This window comes from Leiobunum rupestre, chromosome 6, assembly GCF_980474605.1.
Source record: "Leiobunum rupestre chromosome 6, qqLeiRupe1.1.hap1, whole genome shotgun sequence".
Lineage (NCBI taxonomy): Eukaryota > Metazoa > Arthropoda > Arachnida > Opiliones > Sclerosomatidae > Leiobunum > Leiobunum rupestre.
In genome coordinates, this window is record NC_143389.1 from 27,756,450 (window position 1) to 27,779,891 (window position 23,442).

The 23,442-nt window shown below is 33.3% G+C and overlaps 1 protein-coding gene across 1 annotated transcript; it reads right to left on the reverse strand.

Moving 5' to 3' along the window:
• Positions 1-14,856: 14,856 nt before the first annotated feature.
• LOC149940567 (uncharacterized) lies at positions 14,857-22,288 on the reverse strand. The gene is made up of 3 exons (XM_090179318.1): positions 22,232-22,288; positions 15,761-16,017; positions 14,857-15,158 (listed from the first exon to the last, which is right to left on the reverse strand). Exons 1-3 carry the CDS (start codon positions 22,286-22,288, stop codon positions 14,933-14,935), a joined length of 540 nt encoding a protein of 179 aa, XP_090035444.1. The 3' UTR covers positions 14,857-14,932.
• Between the last annotated feature and the right edge of the window lie 1,154 nt (positions 22,289-23,442).

The following is a 23,442-nucleotide window of genomic DNA, read 5'->3' on the forward strand; positions in this document are numbered from 1 at the left end:
ACGTTCGGTAGTTCTACAAAGGTTCGAGTCCTCACACTCGACAATTATTTAAAAAACCCAATGTCTTCATTATACAAGAAGTGAAAAAAATTACAATAATTTCTTTAAAACAAGAAACGCCTTTCCATTATATAACTATTTATCTATACACTCATTTTTAACACCGCGATGCTTCTTTGACATTTAATTGAGGAATCGCAATTAAAGTCACAGTTGGTTTATTTTTGTTTCGAACAGCGAAAGAGCGAAGAAAGCTTTTCACTTAGGAGAGAAAGAACTCCAAGAGATAATCCACAAAAGATAACTATTAAACTAGGAAGAAATTGTACAACAGAAATGGGTTCAATTTGGATATCATCGATAACAAGTAAACGAGCCGCGTGAAGTCTCACATATGGTTTCATTGCTTCAATTAAACCACTTTCAACCACCTTTAAAATTCTGGAAATAAAATAAAACATATTTACTTACTTACTTATTTCCTTTACTTTTCAATTAAACCGTTACTGGTTAACAACGTACTGGAAAAATCGACTTTGGGGAAAATTATTATTAACACGTTAAACTGCGCAGCAATAAAACAGAGAACAAGTTCTAGGGCATTTATGTTTGTAATTATTTTAGTTTTATGAAACCTTTTTAAATTGACATTTAACATTCCCCATCACTGACTTTAAAAGGTCTTCTGATATCATGTATGACCCCTACTGTTTGGTGTGGTTACGATTTAATTTGCTAGATCAAGTACTAATGGACAGCTTTCGTAGTGATTTTATCAACATAAATAAATTATGTTTACTTATGTGATAAAATTATAAATTTAAAACCTAAACTTACACTTGATTTAGATTTTCGAGAAACTCGTTTCCTAAATTCTTTGACACTAGGAAAGCGACATGGAAGTCATTGAAACGACCATTTCCGATATAGAAGTCAGCATTTTTACTTTTTAAATTTTGAAGTAAGGACAAAATATAGAAATATTCGTAAAGTAAAACTCCTTTTCCGGAGAGAACAAGGCGCAAAACTCGGTTCATCTTATCCTCTGTGTCCAAATCAGAAACTGCATTGTACCTTTCAGCCTGTTTAGCAACATTAATTTTCACAATGTTTGAACTCATCTGTTTATTTTCAATAAAGGAAAAATATATTAGAGATAAACCGATTTTTCGGTATTTGCTGTTTTAGATACCTGGAAATCGCCATAGAAAACGATGTCAATCCAAGGTATTAGATCTGGATTTTGCAGAATCTCATCTAAATCGTCAATGCGATTTGGTTTTCCTTGCACTGTTGTTTGGACTATCAAAAGTGATGTTGTAAGAGTGATCTTTATTAAAAGCAAAAAACACAGAAGGAAATAGAGAATTCTGCTCCTATACGATTTTGGCGAAAACGATATAGCTGAAAAAATGTTTTGTTGCTTTAAATTACTTAATAGCTCGATGTGTACAAATTAATTATTTAAAAAATCGTTCAATTTTAACATTTTTAATATGTAAAGCGATTTATTAATTTTACATGGTGTATGGTTAAATGTTTCAATTTTAATTAAAAATTAATAGAAGTCTGCAAAATTAATAGCAGGATATAACCTTCCCATGCAGTTATTTAATAAAACACGTTCTCATCAGGTAAAAATGAGATGACATGGCGCTGATTGCTCTTACAAGTGGCAAGGGATTGAAGTAAAATACGTTTGTTGCAAGTTAAAACTTTCTATTGCTAGCGCACTAGGCACTTGTTCTACAATACAGCTACATGTATAACGCTATTGCTGTATAAAATATTACCTTTATAAAATAGTGTTGTAAAATAAACATTGAGGTGTACAAATAAGTCTGATATGTGTAGATTATTAGCATCTGGTGGCATTAATGATGTTTCACTCATCTTTGATATCATTGACAACAAAATAACGAAGAAGACTTCGACAAGGGAAATCTAAGACGACAAAAATAATTGATATTTATTATTTACAAAAATGATAAAATAGTATGTGATTTGTAAGGCGATACCTCATTAAATAGCAAACGAAAAACGAAGAGCAGATCGTTCTTATACCCTTGAGGTACTCCAGAAAGAATCACATTGTAAGACGTGAAAAATACCGATGTAAATGACCACATGGTAAAGTTTTTCGTTCGCAATGAAGTAGGACACAAATCGATATGCAATTCCTAAATTAAAATTAATTTCTTAAATCTGGTTCCAATTGAAATTATTTTGCCAATTTCATATCTCAATAGCAAGGGCTTGATACTCCGTACAGTTTCGTGCAACATTTACATTTATTGTCCTAACAGTTTCTGAGATATCCAATGCCCAATAAGCTGGGTCCCCTATCACCCCAAATCCACAACTGCTTGCTATTATTTCCCAAATTTTTCTTGCTTGTTTAATACTGTTTAACAAAACGTGAAATCAAGAAATTAATTCGAATCTCTGTAAGACTTTCCATCAACTGCCAAATTTGTAGCAGATGAAAGTATAAGCTAATGGCCTGAGCGGTTTGTAAAAGCGTTTTCCATTTGGTCGCGCTCACCCTTTTATGTTCCATTTGTATGACGAAATCTGCTTATATCAAATTACCACGTGATCTATTTTCTCTTTTAGAGCGCTCGAAGAACGATCTGATAGTTGGTGCTGTCCTTTAGGTTTTCTGCTGTTTGCCACCCCTTTCAATACTTTTTAATTATCAAATCGTCCCCAAAAAGTGCTTCCCGAATAGTGTAGAATATTTGAAACATGTTGGTTTTCTCTCTCGATTGGAGTTAGCTCAATTACGTCAGAGTGAATCTCGATTACCATTATTTACCACATTTCCAATTTCATATCATAACCTAATTTATTTTTATTTACCACCTTATGTACTACCTTTTAAATATCACTTCGTTACATTGCTCGAGTGAAAATAACTCCCACATAACCGGAAGTAACGAAAGGTGAACGTGACTGCCAAGTTACACAAAAATAACTAAAATCTGGCTTTATATTTCAACGGAAGTTGTTGTGTTTGTGAGTCCAATATTTGAATGAAGAGAAGTTTCGTATTTGTAACTATAAACTATTCACTAACTGTATTTATTAACATTATGTTAGTGCTTATAAAATTAGTATTTTTACATGGTTGTTGTCACTTTGGAGATCCCGTCGAGAGCTACCTCGTGTGTCCCCTTGCGCGCTCCGACATCTATAATATTGCTTATATAAGGGACATGGCGCCAATTTCAAATTTAAGATATAACAGAAGTCAATTAGAAGCCCAATGTAAAGCAATAACGAGTCACAACAGACAATGGAATTACTCCAAGTTAAACCTGACACTATCAAAAGTATTTGTATCATTATCAGTGCCGTAAAAAGGCAGGTGCGACCGGTGCGGCCGCACAGGGCCCACGACCCATATGGGGGCCCATAAATTGACTTCCTGTGATTTCTATATAATGGGGGCCCAAAATAAAGTCCTTGCACAGGGCCTATGAAAGGCTAGTTACGGCACTGATCATTCTAAACCAACGTCGTAAAATATACTACCAGTGGTGAAATATACTACCAGTGGTAAATAATGATAATGGGCATCTGGACGTTTTTCGAGAAGGCACTTATTACTTATCCTTATCCTTCCCCGCGAATGAATTTATATACAAAGGTCACTCCCGCTTCCGTGAAGAGAAACAGCAGGAAAATTAGGTTGACTCTAGACATTTTAGTATAATGGTGTTACAGCGAGAACGCGAAATTAAATATAAAACTGAATTTATCTAAATAAAAAGGGTGAAACAACCGGGAAGGGTTCGTACAATTAGTAGCCACGATTAATTTCTACATTAAACGATCGAAAATCGTTGGTTACAATGGGAGGACACAGGCACCAAATTAAATAACGTTCTACTCTCCTTCACAATAAAAATGCAACTGACTCTTTATTTGATTTCAAAAAAATCGTTCACGGTTTACATGGAGCGCGTTTTTTTTTTAAAACTCGCGTCTTATATTTTACGTGAATTTGCGCGCTTAATTTCGAATATACAAACGCGTAAAGGGTAATTATTTAAATTAGTAAATAACAAAAATTATATATGTTGAAATGATATGTGATAAACAAATGGTTAAGTTCGAAAATATATTTTGAAACCAGAACAACAAGTATTTTCCTATTTATTTTTGATTCAATATCAATAACCAAAAGTATAAAAAGGTGACACTGGGAATTAAGAATTGAAATATTAAAAATTCAACTTTATTTACACAATACAATTCAAACGTAAAAATTCTACAATGAGACAACTAGTTTCGCGTTTCTGCAACCGCATCGTCAGGTCTAAATTTTGGGGACGTATGTCCGGTAAATAAATATTTTTGTCACGTAATAGAGGGGCTAAGGCAAGGAAAGGGGGGAGGATTTATTTTATAGAATCCTTTGTGCCAAAGTTCAGCGGTAATACTACTCGGACCATCATCGCGGTTTCAAACGGTTTGTGTTTTGCGTTTTTTAAGAATCTCTAAAGATTCACGTACATTTAATTTGACATAATTATTTAGCACCGAAATATTTTTTACATTATATTCCGTAATAAAATCCAACAACAAACTAATTTAATCAATGAATTTAAACCAATTGTGGTCATCCCGTTTATTAATGGTGTTTCTGAAAAAATAGGCAATATTTACAACAAATTATTTTAGGGTCTCAAAAAGAAAAAACCTGAACAAAAAATATGGTATTTATCAAATTTCATGTTCATGTGATCAGATGTATATTGGACAAACTAAACGAAATTTAAAATTTCGTATCAATGAACATAAAAGGATGTAAAAATAAAAAACTAAGACTCGTGCGATTGAGTCGAAACGTGCGTAGCGCGCAAATTAAATATTTCAAACTGTGCAATAGTGGATTTTATTTTAAAACTTAGTTGTATATGTACAAGTCTTAGCCAGTTTTCCATAGAAAATCTATTTAGATACCGAACATCCGTCCCCAAAATTTAGACCGGACGATGTGTTTGCAGAAACGCAAAACTAGTTGTATCATTGTAGAGTTTCTACATTTTAATTGTATTCTGTAACTAATGTAGAATTTTTAATTTTTCAATTCTGAGTATATACACAAGTCGCCTTACAAGCAACACTATAACTGGAAATTAATATTAGGAAATAGAAGTGTGAAGTCACAAGACATGACTAATTTTTTTATCATTAAGAAACAAATACGACTAAAAAGCGCCTATTGTTAAAGCAACTACTCTAGCATGGCAAATAAAGATAAAATTACATAGAATCAATAGGTTGCAACTATTGCGCCGAGAGATAAAGACAAATCGCCAAGAGTTTTGGCCAATAGTATTACCCTCTGCTACCACCCTCGTGAGTTACCTTAAAACTATTTAAAGATAGATAATTGGGGCACAGCTTCAACAAAAATTATGAAATAATAAAAAATATTAGTTGGAACTCAGACAAAGAGTTATTACAAAATATGAATTATTATGAGATCTCGATAATTTATTGCTCTCTGCGGATTAGCTTCGGTCAATTCAAATTAGATTAGGTAAAGTTCGGTTGAGTTAAATAAGGTTTAAGTTAGGTTCTGTTAGTTTCGGCTAGGGTTTCGTTAGGTCATATTAGATCAAGTGTGTTTAAAATGAGATTTCAATAGTTAAACCGGGATGTACACGCGTACTCCTTTACACATAAATTATTTTACTGCTACAGTAAGAAGGCTCAAAATTAAGGATTTTGAAATATATTCGATTCCGTCTGATAAATTTGTATATCAATCAATGCTAGGTGAGGAAAATAGAAGACCATTAATTTAAAACAATTATGAAATATAGCGCAATGTATTTTAGTTATAATTTGTTTTCAAAAATAACTGTTTGTTAGATCCCAAAGCACCCCTCTTAATTCTGCCATTGAACTACTTTAATATCAACACTTTAAGAAGTACCATGTGGCCAATTTTACAAGAGCTCAATTTACCAAATTGATACTGCTTTTAATTATTAGTTATATCCCTTGCTCGAACGATTCGAGAGATAACAAATGCAAAATTTATCGCCTTCCGAAAAAGCATAAATCAATATTTAAGTAGTAACTCGTACATTATACTTTTGTCACAGAGCACAGCCCTGTTTAGGACATTATCCTATAAGATTTGAACAAAGAAGCTAATTTGAACAAAAGTTTAAATTGGTAAATCAAAAGCAAACATTACCGTTTTCCAAATTAGGATCTTGTTTGTTAGTACGGCCTAGCAATACCATTAGGGACAATAAAGTTGCAGAAATATATGGCAACGCTAATGTTTTGACGAGGCTCATATATATAAACCCAAAACACAACCAAATGTCACCATGCAAAACAATTATTTTTAGATAATTTTTCGAGGGAACACTTCTTTAATGCTCTTGGAAAAGTTGACAACAACGACGACGATGACAGCAACACTTTACTATATTTTAGACATTGCCAAAAAAATATTTCAAGGTGAAACTAAAAATGAAAAAATCGCGAAATTTCATTGAATCCTTTAAATATTTGTTCATCACCGATACTATTTTATAATTGATTTTTAGTGAAGCTCCCAGTGGTTGAATAAATCTATGCCCTATACACGAAGTAAGAATATATAATATTGTAACTTTAATTTTTGTAGCAACAAAATGTAGTGAAAAAGCGGGAACAAATGATTTGCGATTTTGATAAATAATATTTAACTTACATTTTTTAGAGCTAAATCTTCGTAGAATTGTTGAGACAAATTATAATTTTGGAAAATCAAGGTTATGCTGTAATAAACCAAGTTAAAAATATCGCTTTAATGAACTTTAAAATTTCAGCGTTTTACTGGAATTTGAACTAGAGAAGGCACAGTTATACCCATATCACTTTCACTTAATTAAAATATAAGTTATATATAAATGAAAAATCAATTAAAAATACATATAGAAAGTCTTAGTTATAAAAAAACAATATGTTGTGTTTTTGCATTGTCTACTTCTTTATTATTAAATGAGTGTAGCTTAATTTTTTCAAAACCCAACATGTTTTTGAGCGCTGTGAATGGGCTCAAATTTAATTAACCTAAGAGCTTTCAGAGGGAAGTCTGCTCACTTTTCTGCAATTCCTTGAATTATGATGTTTAGTAAATCAGAATACAAAAATGGCCGATCAATACTTGACTTGACAAAAATGTGCTCTTTTTTCATGAATTCCATCCATAAAGGATCCTAAATAATAAAAAGAAAAACGTTTACCAACTGTTTCTGTGGGAAATAAGCCTCAAATAAAATGTAACTTACACTATCGACTAGTATTTTAATACTTTCAACCATCCTCTTTTACATATACATCACTAGAAATATACCTTTTGTTACTGTTTCTCATTTAACACACCTTTTCTCGTGTAGCATTCGAAAAACCGCAATGAAATAAACACATTTTAAAATAGGAACAGATTTATAGATTATTACATGTCGTTATAAATTACTTTGAAATTTTAAACTGGGTCAGTTAAATAAAGGGTTTAAATCAATTTAGAAGTATCCGAAAAGGATTCAATAAAACAAAATATGGTCAATAAATCTGGCTTGTAAATTTTGGGTGCCCAGTGAATCAATGATGAGAAGAGAGCAAAGCTTTTACGTCAACCATACAGATAAAACTTTACCATTGGTCGTGTTTTGATATGACTTGCATTGTAAGTGTATTAGATTTAAATTATTAAACCATTCAGAACATGTTAGTACTGGAAATTTGAATTTTTCATTTCACATCTTCGGTCAAATTATTGAAATTTACATTAAGTCAATTAAATTTAATTTATAAATAGTCATTCCTATTACTTTTATCATAAGTTACATAAAAACATAAGTATGACACTGAACGATTTCCGTTATTGATACTGATAGTCTGTCGTAGAGTGATTGCGTAATCGGAAGTCGCGTAACAGGAAACTAACCCCATCTTTCTCTCTTTGCTGACAAGGTAAAAAACCATACCATTATATAGCCTTATAACCTAAAGGCTTAATATAAAAGCATTGAATTTTTGGGATAAATTACTGTCAATTAGTTTGAAGGCTATAAATACGAGAGAAAACACGTTAAAGTCTTAAACTATAAAATAACTAATTAATGTAATTGTAAATTCAATGCTTTGTAAGTCCTTAGCCACATAATGATTTATATAGTCTTTCGCGAAACATTGAAGAACTTAGCGTTGTGAGAATAGGAAGTGTCAAACTAATGTGTTTCATGTTACAAATAATTTTATATATAAAGTGTAACGTTATATAGCTTGGTTAAATTTAAACTAAAAAGCATTAGACGGTGCATGAGGAAGACATGGAAATCATCCATGATTAGGAGCTAAGGACCTACATTCATTTTCTTAATTCTTCTGATTTTAAATACTTACCTACAATTTTTTATTAGTGTTCTTTGAACCTGCTGATTTAAAAGTCTTACCTACAATTTATTTATTAGCCTTCAAACTCCAATAGAAATTAAAAAATCTAATATATTTTTCCACTTTGATTCTGGAACGTATATAACAACCAAGAAGTTTACAAAGAGTTAAAATTTAGATAATGTAAATGGCACTCCTCTCGTGCTCGACGAAAATAGGCATGTGACTAAGAAATTTATTGTATTCGTTGTTCTCCAAGCATAACGTTTCTTAAAAATAATAGATAAAACACGGAAAAGGAGTATTGAAACTGACCACCTGCACTAAAAGCTGCTTTCTCTCGACTAGACATAAAATTTTCAAGTGTATCTAGTTTTGCAATAGATTTACCTTTGTAGTAACTAAGTTAATAAAAAAGGAGTTCTCACGTACAAAATTACCTCTCACGAATGTTATAAATTAAAGGTGTACATGATTATTTTGCCCAATATGTCATACACTTTATCGTAAAATATTACCTTTATCTCTCAAAACAGTAAACACAAGAACGATTTTATGTTAGGAACGGAACTGGTCGTAAAAACGAGCTTGTTCATGCAGATGTCGAAATTAAACATAGTTCCCTCTCTTTTACCAATACTGGAAAGCTAAATTCTACAGGGTGTTAACTGAACCAAGAACTCCAAATGTATTTAAGATAGGAATTTGAAACTTTCAGGACACATAGAACATGCAGGGGGTCACTTGGCAACGGAAATTTCCATCACCTTAATCCATGTCTTCAAGCTCATTTAAAACTTATCTCGAGAACCATTGAAGATACAAAGCTGGTTTCAATTAGAAACGTGATCCTTTCACATTTTTAGTGTAAATAACTTTGATTCTTCCTTATTTGACCACTAACAAGTCGAAAGAATTTAGACAAAAACATGAAGGTCGTGATGAAAATAATGTATCAGAGACTAGGTTGAAGGGCTAATAACTCCAAAAATACTCAAGCTAGAGTATGAAAATTTGCTAAACATACTCATCTGATTATATTATTAAGGTTATTCAAAGTTTATCTCGAGAACCAATGGATTTATAAAAATATTTCCAATTTGAAAGGTTTTCGGCATGGTGTTTTGCATCGGGTTAAAGACATTTAGACTTAAAATTTCCATTTACACATTTTTAAATTAAAGCCATTTTTCTAAATCCATTGATACTCGAGATAAACTATGAAAAACCTTGAACTATAAGATGAATGTCATCCGAGTTTGCAAATTCTAAAGACTTCCTACTAAATGAATAAGTGTAGCAAATTTTCATACTCTAGCTTGAGTACTTTTCGAGTTAATAGCCCTTCAACCTGGTCTCTGGTACATTATTTTCATCACGACCTTCCTGTTTTTATCTAAATTCCCTAGACTTGTTTTTGGTCAAATTAGAGGGTATCAAAGCTATTTAGCATTAAAATGTGACGGGGAACACGTTTCTATTTGAAACCAACTTCGTATCTCTAATGGCTCACGATATAAATTTTAAATGACCTTGAAGATATGGTTGAAGGTCATGGAGAAATGTCAAATTTCTAGCTTAAATACATTTTGAGTTATCCGCCTCTTATCGTTTTTAGTTAACACCCTGTATAACTACTTGAAAACACACGCATTAAAATTCTCATTTACGGTTACCAAGTAACGATCAGTTGCACGTGGAACTCATTTGCCTTGTTTTCCTACATTGTTTATAATATCCTACTTAACGCGATTAAGTCCTACGTAGTTATGAATTTCCCTTCTTATTACAATATCAAAAAACGAGCCCAAAAAATAACCAGTATTTTTCATGTATTTCATTGTATTCGTTTCCCAAGAAACAAATTTATTTGGTCCATTAATTATGGATTCGCGCTATAGTCGTCTATTGTATTATTAATGTGAAAGAAAACGTATCCGCTATAGAATATTAAGAAATCTTCGCACGATTTTGTTTTCTGCTATCAAAGAAAAACGATATAATAAAGTGACGGTAGATTTTAATAGAAAAAGTATTTGTTAGCAGATATATATATTTAGAACTGGTAACTCCCTACATTTGAAACTCTTAAAAATTTTCATATTTAAAATTATATTTTAATATTATATTAATTAAGTTCACTAATAAAGACCTCATTTGATAACTTTAATATCAAAGAATTTTAAAAAAACTAATATTTCGAAGTCGGAGGATTAAGCCCTAAAAGGTTCGGTCGCACGCCACCGACTAATTTGCTTAAGCTAACGCTAATGTTGATGCAGGTTCATTTAAAAAAAACCTAAATAATGCTTAGATATATCCTTTTTTCTGCAATATAAACTCTCTAGACCTCGAATTTCTTTACAACTTAATTTTTAAAAATTATTTGAAAAACTAGCTAAAAGGATATTTAACTCTTGATATTAAGTGTTAAAAATTAAAGAAGCTGATTTCAGTGTATGTTGAGATCATGAATGTGTCCGTTTCTCGTTTCCCAAATAAAAATAATCCTTCACCAGAGGCAAAGAAAGTTCGGGCAAAGTTTACATTGCCACCAAGGGCAAAGTGACAGTAAAAAAAAACCCGAATCTTTGCCTCCATAGACGTTGCAGAAAAAAAAACCAGACATAAAACTAAATGTGTATTCACTTTACACGGATATTTTAGTGTATCTAACAGGTTTCTTCAAACATATTCCACCCAAAGTTAAGTTAGAAGAAACCACCTATGGACTGTGCGAAGGATGATAAAATACCAAAACAAATTTGATTAGGAACAAGGATATTTTCTAAATGTACGACAAGCTTGGTTCCGGAAGAGCAGACGCTCTCATTGGATGGTATATTTTTAAAGAATGTGATAACACTGGCTTTGCCACTAATGGATTGAATTGCAATTTATAAGCCTTCATTGCTAGTGACAACGACATTCTAAACGTGTTTAGTCTATTTGGAACGTCATCTACCATTTCGGGGAATAAACTAAAAACCAACGACTAAAAATACCATTCAATTAAAGAACTTAGATGGGACCTGTTTGCCAGGTCAAGAAAAAAAGGACGACAGTTACCACCAACATCGGCTTCTTTGGTACCTCACACAGAAAGAGCCTATTTTCAAACAATGGTAATCAAAATGTCGATTCAAAGTAAGCCAATTTTTCCGTCACCAAAAAATTTTGGCTGGGATGAAATAGCTGAACGTTTTTACTCCAGAAAATGCAATTTGCCTCCGGCACCTGAAGCCATATAAGCTCCAAGAAAATGTGGCTGTTCAAAACAATGCAAGACAAGAGCTAGCAGCTGTTTTAAGAATAATTTAAAATGTACGTATTGCTTTGGGTGTGGTGAAATATGTTGTAATTTACAAAGTACTTTGAATATGTTGAGGACAAATGTTTATGAAAATCTTTTATAACTTAAAAATAAATATTCAGTTATAATTTTGAGTTATATTAATTAGTGATATTTAAATCAAGTTATATATATTGAGAATTTATTTTTATTATTACGCAGGAATTTATATAATTAGAAGTTTAATTTAAATCAAGGAATACCTCTGCGTATTGTTCCATACCAGAGTGACTGAGAAAAATCATATCACCTCGGGCAGGAAACGAACCTACGACCTTTGGGTTACCGTCCCAACGCCACTATCATTGGACTACCGAGGCCACGAATAATCAGGCCTCGGACATCCAATTTAAGAATGACTCGATCTGGTTCACATTATTGACGGGATACATTTAACCCGTTGTTGACGGTGCCTCGGTAATCCAGTTTTTGCTGGGCAGTCCATTACAACGTGTTTGTCATCTACGGCACTGAAACAATGTGCCACGTTCCATATATTTCTAAACCGGAGCTTATTTCCAACCATTCACCAATAGAATTTGGCAGTGACCAAACCCATAGACCGTGACATGTTGCTTTAATGACCTTAGAAACAGTAGATTTCCCGAGTCTGAAACCGAACGAGAAACTAATCTGCATATCAACACTCGCGAGGAACCTGACAATAATATAGACACTAAGCAACATTGTTCAAAAAGTACTATTTCAATTAATGAACCAAATAACTCAATGTAAGAGTGAGCCGTTGTTTTGCAGAAATAGCTTTTCGAAATCTGGTATTTTTCTTCTCAATCCTATTTCTAACGAGATTTAGTAAAACATCGTATTGTTCTGGACTCATCTGAAAGAGCCCATAAAGCAAAGAAAATTAAATTTCTTGATTTCAAAACCCTCAAACATGGTAGTTAATTTCAAATTAAAACTACTGAAGACGTATTTTTTTACTATTTACAATTTACATAAATTGTAGTATTACAAAGCTTTCGGGTAGCGTTGAATATCTGATGCCGACGGAAGTTTAGGTAAAAAATGTAGGCCGGATCACGTGATTAAATTAAATTTCTTGATTTCAAAACCCTCAAACATGGTAGTTAATTTCAAATTACTTTCTGAAAATAACTCTATCGCTGACTTTACCTCACTTCTTGAATGACGTTATTGAAATGGCCCTGTTCGTGTCTATTTAGAAATATATCTCTAATCCAAAAAGTCTTTGATTTTTGGAGAAACATTTATCATATATTGTTAATAATGATAATAATCAACTAGGCTAATACCCAAGGCACCGCTAAGGCACGACTTTTAAAGCCATTAATTCAGGGGGCCTGGTTACAATGCGTACAATTAAATTTCTTTTTCTGAAGCGATATTAGGCTTGGCGTTTAAAAATATTAGCGTAAAATGAGAGCCTACCCCCTTAGCAATTAAAATAAATAGTTGTAATTAATAAATTAAATATTAATATATTTTAATAAATTAATTATTTATGTAATTATTATATTAATTATTAATACAATTACTATATAAATTATTAATACAATTACTATATTGATTAATACGTTAAGTACAATTAGTGTTGTAAGTCGGAAAATTTTCCGCGGAAAATTTCCCGCTCGGAATATTTTCCGGAAAATTAAAGAGGGCTTTTTTCCGGAAAATTTTCCGTATTTTTCCGAAAAATATTAAAAACGTTTTCATTCCATGATTTGTCTAATATATTGTTTGCAAATTTAAATAAAGCGGCATTTTCACCTCAATTTTTCTAATCTAAAAATAAAACTAAACCTATAGACTAGTTTAAACTGGTTGAAATGTAACACTATTAATGTTTTGTAGTATGTTTACTGATATTAGTCATTTTAAATCGATAAAAAGTTTAAAACATTAAAATCCCTTGAAAAGTAATTTATGTTTAAATTTTTTATTTTTCCGATAAATTAACAACCCTAAGTACAATTTTTATTAATATTGTAAGTACAATATTAATTAATAATATAATTAAAATTTTAATATAAATACAATATTAATTAATAATATAATTAAAATTTTAATATAAATACAATATTAATTAATAATATAATTAAAATTTTAATATAAATACAATATTAATTAATAATATAATTAATATTTAATATAAATACAATATTAATTAATAAAATAATTAATATTTTAATATAAATACAATAATTATATTAATTATTTATTTAATTTTTATATTAAATAATAATGTTAATAATATATCAATTAATAATATTATTAATATATTAATGAATAATATAAGTAGAATGTTAGTTATTAATATTATTAAAATATTAATAAATAAAATTATTAATCGAATAATATAAGTAGAATGGTAGTTATTAATATTATTAAAATATTAATAAATAAAATTTTTAATCGAATAATATTAGTTAAATATTCGATTAATCTATCTCCAAAAATATATTTGATCACCTCTAGTAGTATAGAGTACCTTTTTCAAAAGGAGAAGAAAGCCTGGAGATATTAGATGGCACCTTATTTCTTAACCTTTAGTCTTTGAATGTGTCCTTGTCGATTCGTCAGTGGAAATATGTTGTCTTTTCATGGGGACTTATTGGACGTTAAAAGTAACAACCCACTTTCAATAAAGAAGACACTTTGATTCTAAGATTGAACAAGTACAAATCATTCGAAATAGTATCAATTAAATTTGTTTCAATCGCCTGCAATCACCACCACTTCCGTCGATCGATTAAAAATGGAACTACGACAAAACTGCCAGGACGAGCAAGTATATATCGTTCAGATCGATCTCATTTATATGTTTAATTGATAAGAAAAGATAATACAGATTGATCCTATAGCTCAATTGAAAACAAATTACGAAGTCATCCATTTTGTTTATGCGATTAAGATATTTATTTTGACGCCAATCGTTAAAGAATTTTATAATAAATTTTATTTCTTTTTCAAAAATTACACAAACATAATATTACAAAAAAATGTTACAGCAAAGAAAGGTTAATCATTTGATATATTGCAAATAGTTTAAACTTTAGGGAAAATCTAGAGTCTTAAACAAAAAAAAAACAATTTTAGATATACAATTTTTGATATCATAAACGAATTATTTCATCATTCAGTATCCAGTTTCTTGACATTAATCGCTAAATGCGAAACAGCCTACTTGCGAAATATTCGTTGGTTTCTTTTTCCATATTCAATTAATAATGTTATCATGGCAATTTCGATTCCAAAAAGAAAAAATAAAACTGTAGTACACAAATCCGACATAACAATAAAGGAAGCCTTGGATTTCGAAGAACTTCCCATTTTCCGCAATGTCATCGAGAAAGTCGATTCTCTTTCCCATTTCTCTAAACAGCCGCACTCTTTCAAGATCAGTAATCTGCAAAATTATGAAACCCAATAACTGCCAAAAAGATGAAATTGCACAAACGTATTTGTAACTTGATAATGACATCAGGTGAGAAGGTTTCCTACTTCCCCCTTAATATATATATTCATGTCAATAGATAATATGTGGACAGCAGGCTTGGAAATAAGCGGTGGTCACTGGGTCAAAGACCAGTTTATTAATTACTCGGACCAGTTTTTTTATTCAAAAGCTAGGGGTTCACTGGTCCAGTGTCCAGTTTATTAATTCAAAATTATCTACCGTATTATTAACCAACGGGTCTACGTGACCACTTAAATAATTCAAGAGTTGGGAGTCACTGGCCAAATAGACCAGTTTAGAAATAAGCCTTATTTCCAAGCCTGGTGGACAGCACCCTGTTTGCCTCATGATTCCTGAAAGAAAAGCCACGCCCCTTTACCTTATCTTCTATAATCTTTAACTCTTCCTCCCGGTAAGTATGGGGAAGACCCTGCAGTAGGATCACAGGCTATAACCATGTAGGATGATAGTATCTTCGAGGAATAATATTCTGGGTTAACTGGCATACTTTATTTATTTTGTTTACGTTTTAACTGAAAATTGCTACTTACATTTCATTTATTGGCGGTGCGCACTCGAACATTTTTCTGAAACCTAATGACAATGTCATCTGGAAAAGGGGTTCCCGTACTTTATGCATTTTGAAGTAAGGCCCCATTTTACGCTCCGCGTGAAATTCGAAGAACATGCCATTCTGCAAAAAGGCCAAGTCTCCCTTCGAAAGGTCGGGAAGCGCGTCGTAATTCCAGTCATCTAAGTCATTGGCAAATGATTGCTTGTAAAGTTCTCCGTATTCCAAAGATGGTGGCTACGTACAAATTATTACCAGGTAAAAAGTGTTGCCCTTATTTCCAATTCAGCGGTTGCTTGTAGCGTCGTACGCATACGTCGGAGCTAATCTCCGCCTTAAAGACCGAGAACAGGGTGAATTTCTAGCCCTCTAATGCTGTACTCGATGTTTTGACGAGTGACAGCTTAACTGACATCTGACCAATTGATTGATAGTTCTGACAGCTTGAGTGACCGCTTGGACAATTCTGGATATGGTACAATTCAAAAACAGTCTGTCCCGTCGGTCAAGCTTAGAGCTCGGAATTCGTATAACTTTTGTCTATTGGATATAGTCTTTTCAATTTGAATATATTATATCCATTTGGATAAAATAGACTTTTCTTATCCGTGGATAAATATATTCGAAATTTTAAGCGTAACGTAAAATTTATCCGTTTAAATAAACACCCCTTTTATTTATGAATATTTTTGATAAATGATTATCACATTTTCGAATAGACCAAGTCCATTTATTGACAGATAAAAATTGATAAAACATTAACTAATATTAGATATCAACCAGCCTGTTTATAAATAAATTGTTTATTAAACAAATTATCTGATAAATAAAGTAGACTTATTTTTCAGATAAAGAACTAAATAGTATAATTTATACGTTTCCGAAATGATATTTTTTATTTTTACATAAATTGTAGATTCGTTAAAAGTGGGGTTTATTTATATATTATATCGTTACTCGGTACCCGAATGGCTAACGTGGGTAGTCATAGCTTTTTTGAGAAAAAGTAAGTCGTGGTAGCCGGTAACAGAGTAGTCAAGGGAGACGGTAAAGGCAGTTAGCGCCAGTGGCGCACCCTTGGGGCCCGGGACCCCCCCCCCCCACCCCCCAGGAGAAGAAAAAAACATGACCGAAACCGGAGCCGAAGCCCCCTGTAAGGATCCAGCGAAGAAGCTATGAAAACCCTTTAAGGGCTCGAGGGGGAGGAGTGTAAATCATAGTAATTTGGGTAATGTTTCCAGGGCTCGAGGGGAGGGAGGGGGGGTGCAAATCATGATAACTTCGGAAATGGTCCCAGGGCACGAGGGGGGTGCATATAGAAGGTTTTCGATAACATTGGGCCCCGTCCACCGTCCAGGAAATAAATTCTGGGTACACCACTGATTAGGAATAATTTATTTCCAATCAAAAAAGGCGCCGCCCACATTTTGGTCCAAGGAACGGCGAAATAAATATTGGTAAAAGTGACATAATTACCAAAAGTGTGACCCTCCCTGTAGTTTCTCATGCTAAGGGTTTAATGAATACTCGATTCGAGATCGACCACATAAAAGATAAATTTAAATAAATTTATGATCGCCTTTTCCTTTTCTTTTTTAGTCTCTTGTAATATAAAGTAGGTAGACGGCGATAGAGTCTCTATAGAACGACTAAAAATCAATAATTACACAAGCTTTGACCAGTTCTACCTAGCTGTTCCGTTCTTCACTATGGGGCGTTATTTGTTGGTTTTAACTTCCTTCCCTCCCCAAGGCACTCCACTCCCAACTTGTATTTTACTGGTAGCATGCATTATGAAATAGTTCCGAAAGACCCACTTTTGGGAATTATGTGACTTTTGATATTAGGCTATCACGGATGTATAATGGCGAATATTTTGACGGATTTCTTATGATCTACTGTGTTGCGGGTAATTTGAAAGCAAGTGTCGGCTCTATCATTACCTACGTTATTTTTGATTGGGTCTATGTATCGAAGATGGCTATGGTTGCTTGGATCGCCGGGAAGGTGCTTCCACCTAGTATCGACTTTTAAAAATGTTTTCTTATTCATTTTAAAGTCGACAATTACGTGTTTGCCGGAAATGCAAAACAAGCGAGGTCTACTGAGCACGTGATTACGAATACCCAATGATCTAAAAGCGTGCTTTTGGGCCACGCCATATAGGTAAATTATGCTGGGTAATATGCTTAACCAACTTGTTTAAATTTGCACGGTGTCGTCATCTGTCGAGCCAGAACGCCACTACACTAAAGCTGACACTTGCTTCAAATTCGATCAAATTCGAATTGCGTTCCATTAAAATGAACAAATGACCAACTTCTTCTTAGGTTCAAAATTGTTAAAAATAAGAGTTAGGTTTGATATTCCTAATTGACTGACGTTCCAGTGGCGTATCTGAGGACCCGCAGACCCCACGGGACCCATGATATTTTTACTAACTAGAGGCCCTTTCGTTTTAATTATTAATTTTTTAATTTGAAAAACAATTTTAATTTTTAAGCAATAATTAATATATTTCATTAAATTGCATTCCATTTACTACGAAACTTACGAAAATTGTACTACTGCTTCATAGCAAATAAAAAAACATTGTTTAAGATAAAGAACCCCTTTGATATCCTGCGGGGGGTTGGGGGGGGGAGGGCGGAGCAAAATATGTCGTTACGCCATTGGACGTATTGTTTGATTTTGTAACGCAAACGGTTCGAGAGTAACAATGCCAAATTCGTTCGTATTTGCATCTCAAAGAAACTGGGGAATCCACCAAATTGGGCAAATGACCAACTTCTTAGACTCGAGGGTTTTCTATGTCTAATTGATTGACGAATTGTTTGATTTTGTAACGGGGTCGTAGTTGTAACGGGGTCGTCGTTGTGCGGGGTCGTCGTTCTGCGGGGTCGTCGTTCTGCGGGGTCGTCGTTCTGCGGGGTCGTCGTTGTACGGGGTCGTCGTTGTACGGGGTCGTCGTTGTGCGGGGTCGTTGTTCTGCGGGGTCTTAGTTGTACGGCTATTAAATTTTGTGGGAGCGGTGTACTCAGGGGCGTACCGAAGAGAGTACGTTTGGGGGGGGAGGTAAGTGAAATTTGCCAAGTAAAAACCAAAGTTTGTCAAGTCGTCTAAGTTTGGATTTTTACGGTAGGTTTCAATTTAAATGTTTCATTAAAATTATAATCGGTGGCGCCATCCGCTGTTAGCGGCGGGAACTATATATTATACAATTGAATTAATGGTACTAATGTACTTTGGAAGTTATAGATGGCGCCACCCGTATAATGATAGAGTTGACGGCTGAGTGCGCCGACTGGAAATTTCAGAATTTGTTTCGCGAAACTACGACTACCGAACGCGCCTATGTCATTCTAGCGGTACTATTCCCAATTCAATGGCGAAAACGGCTCGGCGTCTAGTTATATTGAGTGAAGCATTTACGTAGTCTCTTTATATATAAAGTGAGATACACGAAGAAGAAAACAGAGATTGAACGATGTTACAGCAATTTAAAAATCCCATCAAACCCGCTTACTATTTTCTCGTCGTGTATCCCGCTGTAGTAAAAAATAGATACATTTCATCCTGACGAATACTAGTTGTTGTTTAACTGAACTGCTTTGAATAACTGGAATTATTCATACCGAAATATAACATAAACAATTCAAACACTTATTACTGAAATATTAACGTAAGAACAACCGACACTGTATCACACCATATGATCACACGTTTTCTTTATCCAACGCAACTTTAGGAATATTGGCTTGTTAAATTTTCACTTTCCTAAAGAATATCACTATAATATTCACGACTTACCTAATTTTCCCTAAGTAAAAAAACTGTAACATCTCCTATAGAAATTAAAACTATTTTTATAAATTTTATACAGATTGCCAAATTTAACGTAGAAAATGAACACTGAAATAATAACGAACAACCGATATTCTCTATCACGCGTCCATCTGCCTTTCAATTTTATAAGGTGCTGTAGGAAAAATGACTATTTAAAAAGCTTTTACCACAAGGCTGAACTAAAGTTCCAACACACTAGTTGCCTAGCGTAGAAATCAGGTCTTGTAAGTTATGCATAAGGAGAAGCAACTACTTAGAAATCGCAAACATAGTTAATGACTTTAGGGAAGTAAATTGCTGGGAAATTCTAAATGATTTGTTTACTATCGATTTATGAGTTTTTTAATTAACTAACATATTTCCTAATTTTCATTTTGCCAAGTCCACCTCGATTGGCCAACTCTACAAAACTTTGGGGGGGAGCCTCCCCCTGCCCCCCCCCCAAAGGTACGTCCCTGGGTGTACTGATAGACTTGTGTATTTATAGATGCTTTTACGTCTGTGTACGAGAGTGAGTAACGTAGAGTGGTTTTAGGGATAGAAACCAATTGGAAATATATCAAAATAACGGCACTGTGTTAGTCAGAGACCCAGATCTTCGGGAAAGTTGAGGGCGATTCCTAATTTCCTCCTCACAGGTTCGTCCCTGAACGATTTCTCCATGTCCTTCCACCTTCTTCTCTTCCACCCAGCTCCAAAAATGTACTGACGGCCCTATTAGCTTTGTTAAATTGGTGGGAGAGGTGGTAAAATTGGTTGCAAATTTAAAACATTCTAAATAATATTTGTTGTATTGTTTTGGGCTACAGTATATGCTACGGTATTTCAAGCGAGGTAGTCGTAATAGCGCATGGATATATATAACTTCGGATTCTCTTCACGAACATGCCGAGAAACGTTTAAACTTTTCAAACGGATATGGTTGCGCCTTTACTTTAAATATACGATGTTCAAACGTATAATATATGACGTTAATAGAAAATAGACTTAACTTATAAATAAGATATTATTTTGATAGCCGTTAATTCGGATAGATTAATAAATTATACGATTCAATTCTGTATCTATTGATCAAACGCAAAAAGTCTTATCTATAGACAAAATAAAGCAATTAACGTTTATCCAAAAATATAATGTTTACAAATGGAAAACCAAAAATTAAACATTATTCAAACTTTATCCGATTTCGTGTAACCAAAGTTAAAGATAGCGGTTTAATTTTTTAAAACCAACTATTCGTTAATAATTTATCAACGAAAATATGTATAACACAAGATAATGGATATCTGATTCCGAGCCCTAGTCAAGCTGTCCAAGCTGTCACTTCTGAAGAAATTAAGAAGTTCAGATATGTGGGGGAACACAATTCGCGCACGAGAAAATGGAATCTCTGTCCTCAGCCTTTAAAACGGCCGGAATGACATTATTTCCCCTCAAGGATCGCGACCTTGTGATTCAAATAATAACGTGATACCATGGGCGTCTTAAGGTCTAGGCCGACCTAAACTCCTTAACATGGCAACGAAAACAAGGCAAACGCACCATAAAGCACTATTAAGATACACCATAACTGTTTGAAAACCAAACCGAAAATTTCATGTTAAATTTATTAACATTACAAGTAGAGTAATAAACGTAAGTTTGACAGGTACACTCTGTTTGAAAAGTCTTCGACAGCTGACATTTTTGCCCTCTTTTTAATTCTGCTAGAAAACTATAATAGATAGCTCGATGAAACCAATTGCAACTTTTATTTATTTTCTAATATCTTTCGTTATTTATCGGTTTCGTCCGCCAAAAATTAATAGTTTGGCGGGAACCGTCAAAACTCATTTTTGACAACTTTTTAAATATTGGTTCTACGGCACTGACTCACGCGTTTTTGAATTCACAGTGGTCGGTTCATATTTAGAAAGTGGAAACATTATCCCTCTACAACCAACGGTTGAGAAGTTATCGCGTTTCCAAATTTTCGTCGAAGTTGCGTTATTTATGATAAAATACGCGAAAAAGTAGATAAGTCCATAATTAAAAGGGATAATATAGCTAAATCCTAAACAAATTTGAAGAACTTTAAAAACTTACTAATAACTCGTACCGATAGGTCTTCGAGCAACGCGAAACTCGGATCAAATATTTATAATCGCTTGATGCATTTTAGGTGTTTCCTAGTTTCGACGAAAGTTTGGAAACGCGATAACTTCTCAACCGTTGATTGTAGAGGGATAATGTTTCCACTTTCTAAATATGAACCGACCACTGTGAATTCAAAAACGCGCGAGTCAGTGCCGTAGAACCAATATTTAAAAAGGTGTCAAAAATGAGTTTTGACGGTTCCCGCCAAACTATTAATTTTTGGCGGACGAAGCCGATAAATAACGAAAGATATTGAAAAATAAATAAAAGTTGCAATTGGTTTTATCGAGCTATCTATTATAGTTTTCTAGCAGAATTAAAAAGAGGGCAAAACTTTCAGCTGTCGAAGACTTTTCAAACAGAGTGTACAATGGCCAAATCATATATTCTTACTAAAAACTAATTATTTGTTTTGACACAGATAATTTCAATCCAAGCTAAGGTCTGAGAGGTTTCTGAAAGTTCTTACCAGTGTTTGAAATATACAGGTTATTATGCGCTGGAAGTATAATGATAATTCGATCATTTAACACTCGCCCAAGAAAGACCAGTTAGCAGGGCTGTAAGTTCACTAAGAGGGATTGATACGGCCCTTCCAACTTTTTGGTCAGTTTGATACTTAAAATTGACAAGTTAAACGATTAATGAAACAAAAATTAACCCGAGACGAGAAAAGTTAGCACTTCGGGTAACTTGATGATCTGCGTTACGTCTTAGATTTTAATAAATAGCCAATTATTATAATTATTATTATTTTTATAAATATTTTTTTGGGATATATTTATAGTTTAAGACCGAGAACAGAGCGAATCCCCATCCCTTTTCCTGTACTCAACTTAGTAACGAGCGCTCGGACTGTACAGGATATTGTACCTTACCTCCTTTATTGATGGACGTATGTATATTCGACAGTCATTCAAGCTGTCCACGTTCCGACTATTCCTACAATTATGTAGGGCAAAATTGAGGGATTTAAAATTCGCGCACGAGAAAATTAAATCTCTGCTCTCGGTATTTAAAATATACTATGTTTGACACAATTTTTTTTGTTAATTATCAACTGAAGTCCATGTACATTTTTTAAGGCAAAACACTTTAAAATCTGGTCCCTTACTAGCGAATATAGGGTTTATCTGCCTCGCCAACTCCAACTTTTGAAACGTACCTATGCATCTGACAGTCGTACGCGCGAAAATTAGTTTAATGTATATTCTTTTCAATTGTCATCGTAGCACATTCAACTGACAGTTTAATTTTGATCGTAAATAAAAATAAAATAAATAATTGTATTAAATATTGATCCTAACTAGTCCTAGTTTCATTTTATTCGAACGTTACGATAGATGTGATGTCGCCCAAATCGACCCCTCGCTAAGGGTGTTCTTACCCTTAAATATGGTTCCGGTTGATCATTTTTGAATTTGGAACTTTGAAACATTTTGCTTTTTAATTATCTCCGTTAAACTAACTTGGTAGAATTTCTGCCAGGAAATGAAATCCATTAAATTAAGATTTTTCTGCTTCTAAAATCAGAATTTCTCTGTTTATTACGTTACGTATGGTTATAACAAGAATGTATTTATAGTATTTATTTCAACTTAGGTAGATTGACTATGTGGAGAGGATTTTGAGCATTTCTCCCAATGCACCTCACGGTCTACCAGTATGCCCATCGCAGTC